This window comes from Chelonia mydas, chromosome 1, assembly GCF_015237465.2.
Source record: "Chelonia mydas isolate rCheMyd1 chromosome 1, rCheMyd1.pri.v2, whole genome shotgun sequence".
In the NCBI taxonomy this organism is placed as follows: Eukaryota; Metazoa; Chordata; order Testudines; family Cheloniidae; genus Chelonia; species Chelonia mydas.
The window spans coordinates 241,595,451-241,607,723 of record NC_057849.1 but is presented as its reverse complement, the minus strand read 5'-3'; the positions used below and the strand labels follow the sequence as shown (position 1 = coordinate 241,607,723).

The window sequence follows — 12,273 nt, the reverse complement described above, 5'->3', positions numbered from 1 at the left end:
GCAATACTGAGCTTCTAGGGTTTTGGTTTTGGGGGCTTTTTTGTGGTGGTTTATTTTTTGTTTTTTGTTGTCACAGCTTTGATTGGCAACAGAGTGCTGTGCAGACCCTGGCGACCTGCTAACTTACTGAACTTTCCTCACAAATGAATTTTGTTGTGCTTCTTTGCATTTTCTAATATTGGCAACAGAAATCATGTATAGTTGTTTCAGCTGTGATTTTTGTCAAGCTCTTTTATGTAGAGGTACTGGCCAAGACTTTACGTGACTAGTGATTTTCAGTGATTCAGTTTTAGGGTGTCCAATTTGAAACACCTTGAAGAGGCTTGAGTTGACTAGGGTTCAAGTACATTCCCTCCTTCTCTTCCCCATGTCCACCAGAGGTCAGATTGTCTATAAAGAATAATAGGCACTAGCAAGAGAAATGGAAGTACGTTGTCTCTACGTTAACATGCTGCACTTTGGCTCTGTTTTCTTCCCAAGATGTCTACATCCTTTACAATATGATAAAGAAGCTACTAAATGCTGTACCAATCCACCATACTGAAAGTGTATTTCATGCTGTATAAAGAAGGGTAGGAAAAACCTCTTTCTGCCATTGAGCAGCTAATCTATTAGCTAAGGGACAGATTTTGATACGCCTCACTCCTGCTCTTTGATATTTCTGTTCTCCAATCCACTTCAGTGGCACTTCTCATGGAGAAAGGTGCTATTCAATGAGAAGTAATTGTGTCAGAATCTGATCCTATATTTATGTATGTTTAGGCTAGTGAGACGTGGATGGGAGGTCGAAGTAAATATGGACTAAAGATGAGCATGGACTGAGGAAAACACTGAAGAACCAATTTAAATCCCATTGGCAAAATCAGTGGCACTAAAGCAGTGGTTCTCAAACTTTTGTACTGGTGACCCCTTTCACACAGGAAGCTTCTGAGTGCAAACCCCCACCACCACCACCACCATAAATTAAAAGCACTTTTTTATATATTTAACATCATTCTAAATGCTGGAGGCAAAGCGGGGTTTGGGGTGGAGGCTGACCGCTCGCGACCCCCCCCCCCCGTAATAACCTTGCAACCCCCTGTGAGGTCCTAAACCCCAATTTGAGAACCCCTGGACTAAAGCATGTGCTTGAGAGCTTTTCTGAAGTAGGGCTGAAGACAGCAATCCGCATCTATTTTGGGGACTTGATCAAGTATGTAAAGAATGTGAGGCTAAATCCTTTTAGCTCAATATGCAACTACTTAAATAGCATGGTGTGCTGAAAGATGTCAGGAGAATGTATTCAGTAATGGTGTATGAAGCTTAAGTTAAAAATTCACATAAATCTATCACTCAAACTCTGCTTTTCAAGCTAGTACAGATGCTTATTCTTTTTGTGGTTTTAAGGATTCAGAATGCTCACAAGCTTAAGCATAGGGGTACCACAAAGGATAAAAGAGCAGCACTTTGTTGTTGTTGGCCTTTTAAGGGGACAGACTAAAGATTTGTGTCCAGATGCTGCCTGTAAGAGTACGTCTTCACTGCCCGCCGGATCGGTGGGCAGCGATCGATCCAGCTGGGATCCATTTATCGTGTCTAGTCTAGACATGATAAATCGACCCCCAAGCGCTCTCCCATCGACTCCTATACTCCAGTGCCGCGAGAGGTGCAGGCAGAGTCGATGGGGGAGTGGCAGCAGTCAATTCATCACGGTAAGTCGATTTAAGTACATCAACTTCAGCTACGTTATTAACTTGTGTAGCTGCTTAACCATCTGATTACATAAATCTTTGTACTTTGGTTATACACTCCAGTATTTAGATACATGTGTCCACAGCACATTGGGTTGCCTCGTTTTACCCGTTATCCTGTGTAACTCCATTCTTCTTGCTATCTCTTCCTGCTGAAGATAAGGCAGATATTTTTAAAATTGTTGGTAGTTGAGAGCCTAACTCCCTCGTGTCCATAGGATATGATTTTTTAAAAACTGTTTAAGTTTGGCTGCCACCATCAAAACTCCTATCAAAGCAGATACTTGTAGAGTCACTCTGGTTATTTATTAGTGTACAGTGATTAGACATCCTGGATTTAACCAAGAGAGCTTGGAGCACTGGGAATTTCATAAATGAGAGCTGACTGTGGTTATGTGTCTACTTGGACAGCCTCCTTGTGCTCTTCCCGGAATAACTGAGTTTTTAGAAGAGGCAAAGTCGTCGTGTCCCCCCCCCCCCCCCCAATGGAATCTTCTGCCACTAAAGAGGGAGAACTTGTGGGCGAAAGAATCATACACTTTTCCTAGCTGGTGGTCTCCCTAACTAATTTTTCTTCCTTTGACCATAGGAATCCCACAGGCAACAGGTTTTCTTAAGTCCTCTATTCTATTTAATGATTATATTCAAATAAGTGAGGTTTGTTGGTTTTTTTTTTTTTGTCTGTCTCAGAACTTGGGAGTGAAATAATTTAAGGTTTCTGGAGTAGAAAACCATTGCTTTACAGGTTGAAAGTGTAACCAGTATGCTGTAACTGATGGAGAGAATTAGAACCCACTGTCAACCCGAGGAACAGGAAGTTTTCTCCTAAAAACCAAAAATTCCATTCTAGATCTCTTTATTAAAAGCACTTCTCTCAGTCATCTGCAGAGGAATGTCTTTCCAAGTGATAGACAATTAGGAGAAGCGATTGTTCATGGATAAGGTTGCCAACTTGCCCATTTTTCAAAACTGGACACTACAGGCCACCCCCATTATTCACTCTCCACTCCTCTCCCTTCCCCCGCCCCACCCCCAGAACTCACCTGCTGCCTGCAGAGCCGGGCTGGGCTGAGCTGATGCAAAGCCTGCCTGCCTGCCCACTTGGGGCAGGGCTGGGGGAGCTCAGTCCCTGGAGCAAGGGTCCGGAGAGAGCTGGGGCCCTGGGACACTGAGAAGGCGGGATGGGCTCTCATGGGCAGTAAGCCCAGCTGCCTGCCCTGCTCCTCAAATGCTGCGTGCTGTCCAGATCCCTCCTCCTCTAGCAGCAACTGTGGTTACTCTGGTAACCAGACTTTTTTGGTGTCCGGTCAGTGGTGCTGACTAAATGCTGCACAGATCCCCTTTTGAGCGGACTTTCCGGTCAAAAACCGGACACCTGGCAACCCTATTCATGGACTCTTAAGTTCCTGGTGCCATAGACAATTGACCAACAAGGAGGGCAGTAGTGCAAATCTATTTTAATTCACTTTTTGGAGCCAGTTGAATTGCATTTTACCTGGGACATGCTACGTATCTTTAAATATTTTTCAAACAGTTTTCTATGGAAGGGTAACAAAGCATTTGCTGGGAGAGAGAACATTTCAGTTAGACATGTTGTAAAAGAACTTTCAGAGAAGGGCTGGGAAGGAAAGATTTTTTTCTACTTCACATTTTTCTGAGTTTTGTGTATCTTTTGTTTGTTCATACATGCTTTTTGTTTTTGTTTCTGTTATGTTATATAGTCTTATACCAGTGGCTAGAAGCAGATCGCCATGGCAAGAGCTCAGATACTGCAAACAGAACCTCAGGTAAAAAGGGGGTTTAAAAATCAGAACTCCAGGCCCTCTGTGCCTTTTTTTTTTTTTAAATATTCTCCATCTTATAACTTCCCTTGAATCAACTCAAATTAAGGATCAAAATTAAATATTGCACCTTTAGTCTATAACTTAACTTGAATCAATGGCTATTAAATTTTATTCTTTCCCTAAAGCTCTCTTGGCAGATATGCTTCTCTCTTAGAAGAGAAACTTAATTTCCCCTGGAGTCTAGTGGTGGAAATCCTTCCATGTATGTATTAGGTATATTTTGTCTGCTTAGTGACAGAATCTAAACAATTCTTTTATGTGAAGTTACTATATCAATAGATACTTTATCACAGATTCCAACTCTGCCTAATATGCAGGTATAAAGCAATGTTTTTGAGTGGTGTCTTTTCCCACTAATTCCTGCTACAGAGGCTCATATGGGTTGCTGGGTTTTTTTGTTTGTTTTTTTGTTTTTTTAAGATTGCAGAAAATAGCATGTTTGAGGTTAACCATTAAAAACTTTCCAGACAGATTGGAGAGTCAGATGCCCTATCAAAGAGTCGCTTGTACTCACTCAACTCGGATGTTTACGTATTTCTATTAAAAATTGGAGAGCAAGTGTTGCACTGAATATACAACCCCACCTACACACAGGCATCCTGTTGAATAAATTCATTGTATATTTTTAATTAGTTCTAGAACTCTTTATCATCTGCCGTAGCCCCATCTAAAACAACTACAAAGCAATAGTCTAATGGTAACCAGAGTATTTGGTGGGAGAGGTGCCCTATAAGTATTCCTGAATATTGAATGGTTAATGGCATGTCCCTAAATATAACGTTAAGAGGCTATGCAATGCTGTTTTCCAGCTACATCCGCTCAGTTGTAAAACCCAGCAATTAACAGCATAGTTGCTCCCTTTCCAAGCATTACTCTTCCCTGCTTCCGCCCCTCCGTTCAGCATTCTGTGTACTTAACTTCTCATGTAATGTGATACAATTGTCCAGTAGACTTTGGTTCTAAAGTTAATTCTACTGGGAGATAGCGCAATCATTAGGACATGCTGAACCAATTTAATGAGAAATGACAGCTAACAAAAGTTGTCAGCATGATGTGCAGTATTGTGCACACTTCCAGTAGGTCTCTCTAAAGGAGTTAGAATATATTTTTATTTCAGTAGTCACGTTCCAGAATTTGTAATCAACTACACAGTTAAAATTCCTCAGGCTACAGGGTGTGGAATGAGGGGACTTTGCCAATTTAATATGCATCTATGTATGCCTCGTTTAGCTGTGATAGCTAATATTTAAATGTGTTTGTTTAAAATCCCAACACTCCTCGTTTTAGTTTGTGAGCAGTCACTCCAGAAATGAGACTGATCATGGATGATAGTCTAAAAACCTTTTGCCTTTCACCCAAGTAATTTTATCCTGCACCCTAAACAGACAATATTTTATGTAACAGCTTCATGGAGTCTACTTAACATTCTAAAATTAAATTAACAGTTTCACTTTATTTAGTAGCAGCATTCATCACCTAGCCCCTCACTTGTAAATCTGAACTAAACTACATTTAGCAGAAAAAAATTAATTTTATTTGTTTTAAGCTAAAAATTGCAGCAGCATAATTCTGATACAAGTATCACTAAGTAGAATTAAGTATCCATTTACAGTGGAACTTAATCGGACATATTATCATTTATTAAAATATGCAAGATACTATACATATTAATCTGATGTATTAACCTAATAGTTCAAGGGCTTAATTTAGGGCTAGATGGCTAACCTTGCTAACCTTCGTCTGTGAGTTTGAAGTAAATGGAATCTGTTGTGGGATACTGTGCAATTAATAGCATCTGTATCTGGCTCCTGGTGATAAGAAGCTGGGTTCCATTTTAAAAGCCAGGCTCAAATATAGTACCTTCTACTAATGACAGTTTGGAATCTCTCAGGCGAACATCTCTAAAAAAAAATTTACATGCTCATTTGATTAAATCATAATTCGCTTAGTGCCTGAAAATACTGTCAAGGTAAAGTCTCTCTCCATGCTAGGTGTGACTCAGCAGTCCAATACCACCAATGGTGGGAGTTCCTATCATAAAGAGCATTTGTATTCAGATGGGTTTCAGAGTAACAGCCGTGTTAGTCTGTATTCGCAAAAAGAAAAGGAGTACTTGTGGCACCTTAGAGACTAACCAATTTATTTGAGCATAAGCTTTTGTGAGCTACAGCTCACTTCATCGGATGCTGATCCCTTCATGTTTGCCAAGAAGGTTCTGCCTGCTGTGACTTACCTTTCCCGTTTTCTTTCCAGAGTGGATTTGATTATTCTGTCTTTCTGATTCTGTCATATCATTTGGGTGGGAGTTCCTTTTTGTAGGTTGATTAAATGATGACACTTCACCCTCACAACTAAGAGCTCTATTAGAAGGCACAACCCCAGACATGCTTCTGCTGTGCCCTCCTCAACTTAATTGAAGTTACTTATAAATGTCCTTGTTCAGTCTCTCTGGTGCCCCAGAACAGCCTTTTGTGGAGGGTGCAATGTTCTATGCTCTGCCTTGCAATTGATCAATCAATGAAAATGATTTTGGTGTGGCTTCTTGGCTGCTTCCTTCTGTCTTTCAATTCTTGGCTAAGAAAACTGTATTTTTTTTGCTTTAAAAAAAAAAAACAAAAACGTTATCCTAATAAATTGTAGGCATTGCAGACTTTTGGTAAAGGTAAGTTTTATCTGTGCCATCCATTTTCCTGGGTCATATGGCCTCAAAGTCTTCAATTTCTGAACATTTCCATGGACGCTGACTTTTTGAGAAACTAGGCTTTCATACACACAGATGGCTTCAAGAAGCTCAGGTTTTGGCAGCAAAAATGCTAGGCTTCCTCATCACTATCAACATGTAAACTCTATCTACTCCCTGAATAGACTGGTTAAAAAAATCCTGAACTTTCATGATCCACTTGGTTTGGACAGAGGCAAATTAGTGTTACCCTTCTCACTAGCTTCTGATTATGTTGGACCATTGTGTGCTTCAGACTGTGGAAAGGAGAACTTAAAAAAAAACAAAAAAAAAAAAAAAAAAAAAACACCTGTGGTTCATCTTTGCTGTTGAGTCCTTCAGACGTTCATGCAAATCCTCAATGACAGAATCTCTTGTTTATTTCTGAAATAAAATTGATAGCAATATTTGTTCCCGTTTGTTGGGTGGGTGATGGTGGCTTGGTAAACCTTTTACCACCAGAGAAGGAAAGAATAAGTGTTGTTCTGGCTTTTTGAAGGAGGAGCATTCTGCGATCATACCCTCCACCTTCAATGAAGGTCCTAGTGTGACTCTTGCCAGCTTAGGTGTTGAATATTGCAGTTTTGGACTCAATCAGTGCTGCTGTAAGCGTTGGCCAAAATAGGATTTGATAGTGACGCTAGGTGTCTCTACAATAAAAGCTGGGTCAATTGGATAAGGACCAGAGCTCAGATCTGTCTAGTAGGGAGTGCCTGAGGGAAATGAGTATTACACTACATACTGTATGTGTCAGATGCCTTTAAGTAGATAAATAGACACACAGGAAGCCTTCTACCTGTAAAATGCCTTGATAAACTTAGGTATAAGGTGCTTCAGAAGTGCTGTGCATTGCTCTTTGTTCCAGGAGTGGCAGATGTCAATATATCAATGGTTAATTAACATGAACCTCTTAGCTACAGAATTGGGAGGTACGTAACTTCTAGTACAGAGGTGTATCTTCTGGAGATAAATCCAGCTCTGGCTCTGTTGATATGGTTAGCCATGTGTGGCCTTTTCTTGTAAGTGATAGATCCAATAGCCTTTTGAGGATGCTTCCGAGTTACTACTCGGAATCCAAGGAATTTACATATATAGTTCTGCAAGATACAATGGATATTAAAACAGTCACTTTCTGTAGCACAGATCAGGGAAACACTGTCACAGTGCAGAGAATGGGCTGAAGCTGGCAGATATCAGAAAGGACCATGTGAGGAAAAAGTAATCTGATCCTGGCTGTGTTAATAAATTGTGTATGTGAGTATCAGTTTAATGTGGCTTCCCTTATTCACATGTTTTCATCCCCATCTTCTAAAGGCTCGCTCAATCAATGGCTCAAAAGTCTTTAATTCATTCTACTTGCGGCAAATTTCCTTTATAAAAACGTTTTATACTCTTTCATTGATGACTACTACAGGAAACACTCTATTAAATTTTAGACAACTTTCTCAAAAGATACAGGGACTGATCTTTCAGAGGTGCTATAGACCAGTAGCTCCGATTTTGAGTCAGTGGGAACTATAAACGTCCAGTACCTCTGAAAATCATGTCCAAATTGTTTTGGATTAAATTGGCATCATAATATGGTCTGTATCTTCTGAATGATTTGGAAATCCCAGTTCAATAGGATTGCAAGTTGTTGTGACCACAGATTTATACAACTAAATAAGTTTCCATATTCAAAACTTGTTTCCTCCAAGTATTACTGCTTGGATACTGGAAGCAGGAATACAGGAAGTTGTAAAACAGACTTCTGCTTGTGGAAAACTGCTGTGGCTCTGTCCTCCATATACCTTATCACGACTAACAAGGTGACCCAATGCAGTATCGTAACTGGGTATTTTAGCACCCGGGCCGAGCAAACATATTTGCGTCCCTCCCTGTTTTTTTCCGCCCCATCTTCCTGCCCCTGCAACTTTGCGCCCTGAACAGCTGCGCTACTCATCCTGCTCTGGTTACGGCCCAATAGGAGTGGGCGCTTTCCTTTCAATAGACATAGCCAAATGCTGACCATATGGGAGTCCATTCCTTATCAGTGAACCGAAAACTCCAATACAAGACATCTACAGATTAGGACTAAACTCCGGGTTCGCTTAAGGTTCCTATGACACCCTGCTCCCTGGATTAGTTATTCTGCAAGTGATGTTTCCTCTCTGGTTCTTTTCTGTTTCTGAATGGAGACATTTTTCCGGGAGTTACTTTCTTTGTATATTTTTCCCATCTTTCACTCGCTCTTCATTCTTGTCTGTCTGATGAAACGAAGCCATGTGGCTAGATGCAGCATCATCTCTGCTGGAGGTATTTAGTGCATTGGACAGATGGGATGAAGGGACCTACAAGTGGCTACAGATGTGAAAAATGTACATTTTTCATTCTCAAGTAGTTACTGTCAAATGTACTACTAAATCTTGGAGACTGATTCCAGTGTACTAATAAGTCTCTGCCAGCAGGAGACTATCATCTGTCACCTTTGTTGATGGACATGGCTGTAGCCTATCTTGTTAAATCAGTTTCTTTCTGTTTGTTTGTTTTGTTATAATCAGTCATCCCATCATTATCGTGGTGTTTGTTCTACCACCATTTCTTTCTTTTGGGGACTAGTTTTGTCCCCCAAATTGTCTGCAAAGGACCGATTCTACCACCTGTACTCCCGCTCGTTAGTACCTCATTCCGCAAGTAGTCTGGTTAGTTTCAATGGGATTACTTTTGTGTAAAGTATTACTAAATATGGGTCAAACTGGCAGTATAAGACCCATTGCAGACAATTAATTCTACAGGTTTCAAGAATAGCAGCTGTGTTAGTCTGTATTCGCAAAAAGAAAAGTAGTACTTTTGGCACCTTAGACTACCCAATTTATTTGAGCATAAGCTTTCGTGAGCTACAGCTCACTTCATCGGATGCAATAATGAGAGCCCAATGGCAGACTACCTGGCTCCAGTCAACAGCCATCACAACCTACCTCCAGAACTCTTTCCTCACCTGTAAATTTGACTGCTTCATCTGTCACACTTACGTCTTCTAAGGCTTTTTGTACACAAGTGCAGTAAGTGCAAAATAAAAAGTCAGGTGAAAACCTTAATTTCACATTTTTCATTGGAGATCTCGTTTTTCATGGCAAACAGTCAATTTTGTTTGCCTTGAAAGTGCTAATGAAAATAATAGAGCAGTGCTGGTTAACTACTCAGGGTACTTAGATGCCACTCTGATGGGTGTACTAGAAATGCCACTTGTCTCTGGCACACTCTTAGAAATGGGAACTTTCTATGGACTAATGCTAATCCACATTTTTAAAATCACTTTGACAGCCCTTCCCCTCTCCGTGAGCCAATTATGACTCCATGATTCTCTGCCTATCCCCTGGGACCACTCCCATTGCTTTCCCTGACAAGTCACTGTGTCAAGGGTGGGGGGAGAGGGAGTTGCAGGAGCTGGCTATGCCAACTCTATTTGGTGGAAATCCCCCACGTTGGAGGGATTTCAAGCTAGGTGTTTGTTAAAATCTCTGCTTCCTTTTGTGCTGCCAGTGTGAGGCAAATGCAGAACAGCTGCCTCTGCCCATGCGAAGTGGTTGAGTGGCAGCAGAGCTATTTGAGAGTTGGCAGCCACCCTTGGGCCAGTTTCATCAAATCTACAAAAACTTTAAGTGGCTGCTTTGCAATCTAGAATCCTGTCTTGACATATAACTTACACCTCGAATGCTGCATGTTGGAAGAGCTTTTTATTACATATATAATTTTTAGCTGCTTTCCCTTTTAACATTATTTCTTTAAGCTGATTCTACACCATTGTTTTAAGATAGGTCATTAAGTAGTTAATATTTTAACCCCAGTTCTGTTCTGGAGATTCATGTATGGGCTGTCTTAATTATTTAAACATGTTTCTTTCCTTGATCCATCTTAAAGGTTCCTTGTACCGTTATTCTTTTTGTTAATTAAATTTCTCTTAGTCTGAGAGAGGCTCTTTAGTATGAATCTTAGCCCTGTTCTACACTACGAGTTTAGGTCAAATTTAGCAGCATTAGATCTATTTAACCCTGCACCCATCCGCACGACAAAGCCATTTTTGTCAACTTAAAGGGCTCTTAAAATCTATTTTTGTACTCCTTCCTGGTGAGGGGATTAGCACTGAAATTGACATCACCGGGTCGAATTTGGGGTTGTGTGGACGCAATTTGACGGTATTGACAGAGGCGGTTACACAGCCTCTGAGCCATCCCAGAGTGCTCCATTGTGACCGCTCTGGACAGCACTTTCAACTCAGATGCACTAGCCAGGTACACAGGAAAAGCACCGGGAATTTTGAATTTCATTTCCTGTTTGGCCAGTGTGGCAAACTCCTCAGCAGAGGTAACCGTGCAGAGCTCATAGCACAGGTGACCGTGTGGTCCCAGAATCACAAAAGAGCTTCAGCATGGACCGATCGGGAGGTACTGGATCTGATCACTGTATGGGGAGACGAATCTGTGCTATCAGAACTCCGTTCCAAAAGACGAAATGCCAATACATTTGAAAAAATCTCCAAGGGCATGATGGACAGAGGCTATAACAGGGACCTGCAGCAGTGCCGCGTGAAAATTAAGGAGCTCAGGCAAGCCCACCAAAAAACCAAAGAGGCAAACAGCCGCTCCAAGTCAGAGCCCCAGACATGCCACTTCTGTGATGAGCTGCATGTAATTCTAGGGGGTGTCCCTACCACTACCCCACCCCTGTCCGTGGACACCTGCAAGGGGAGAGTCTCATGCAATACGGATGAGGATTTTGGGGACAAGGAAGAGGAGGAGGATAGTGCAGAACAGGCAAGTGGAGAAAATTCTCCCAACAGCCAGGAACTGTTTATCATCCTGGAGCCAGTACCCTCCCAGCCCTTCCAAGGCGGGCTCTTGGACCATGAAGCTGGAGAAGGCACCTCTGGTGAGTGTACCTTTTAAAATACTATACATGGTTTAAAGGCAAGCGTGTTTAATGATGGATTTGCCCTGAAGACTTGGATGCATTCGTGGTTAGTACAGCTACTGGAAAAGTCTGTTAACATGTCTGAGGATAGAGTGGAAATCCTCCAGGGACATTATTAAGGGGACATTCAGAAGTGGCCATTCCTGCTGGGCTGTTTGCCTCTGGCTGAAAAGAAATCATCCCCGCTTTTAGCCATGCGGTGGGAGGGGGGCCCATTCACACTGAGCTGTTCACGTTTGGCTGGCAGGGATCTTCCCTGATACTAGTCATGCGATGGGAGGAAGGGGTGAAGCGATCATCCCAGAGAATTGGGTGGGGGGTGGGGGTGGGGTTAGTTGGTTTTGTGCTGCGTGTTAACCCGAAAACCGCAGCCCTTCCTTTTAAATGGCCAACCCAACGGGTGCTTGGTATGGGAAAGGAGGGCACTGCTGTCTGAAACCATTCTGACATGTTATGAAGGTTGAAGCCAAAAGACTGTGGCTTACCATGGCTGCCTGCAAACTGAATTCTGTTGCCCGGCCCAGAACCAAACCGGCAGGCCCTCAATATAAGAGGCAAAATGCGACCTTATACCGAAAGCACACGTACTGTGTAATGTTAACAGCTTGGTTCACTGTGAAAGTCTAACCATTGTTCTCTAAAATGTCTTTTTAAAAAAAAAAAAAAAAAAACTACTCTCCCTTTTTTCCCCTCCCGCAGCTGCAATTGTTTCAACGCTCCCCCTATCATCTCCATCCCAGAGGCTAGCGCAGATAAGAAAGCGAAAAAAATGCACTCACTATGAAATGCTCTCTGAGCTCATGCAGTCCTCCCGCATTGAAAGAGCTCAGCAGAATGCATGGAGGCAGACAATTGCAGAGTCCAGGAAAGCAGAAAATGAACACGAGGACAGGAGGGACGAGCAAGATGAGAGGTGGTGACAGCATGATGAGAGGAGGCAGGATGCAATGCTGAGGCTACTGGGGAATCAAACTGATATGGTCTGACGTCTGGTGAAGCTGCAGGAAAGACAGCAGGAGCACAGACCGCT

At 42.0% G+C, this 12,273-nt stretch overlaps 1 protein-coding gene across 3 annotated transcripts in view; it reads left to right on the top strand.

Annotated features, from left to right (window-relative positions):
* DENND5B (DENN domain containing 5B) overlaps nucleotides 1-12,273 on the top strand; it is a 176,269-nt gene that overhangs the window by 71,986 nt on the left and 92,010 nt on the right. For 2 of the 3 annotated variants that reach the window (XM_037878445.2, XM_043540835.1), the window contains exon 2: nucleotides 3,452-3,517. The exons of the other annotated variant lie outside the window; for it this stretch is intronic. In XM_037878445.2, coding sequence (XP_037734373.1) covers nucleotides 3,452-3,517 — 66 coding nt within the window. The remainder of the gene's footprint in view (nucleotides 1-3,451; nucleotides 3,518-12,273) is intronic. 3 annotated transcript variants of the gene reach the window in all.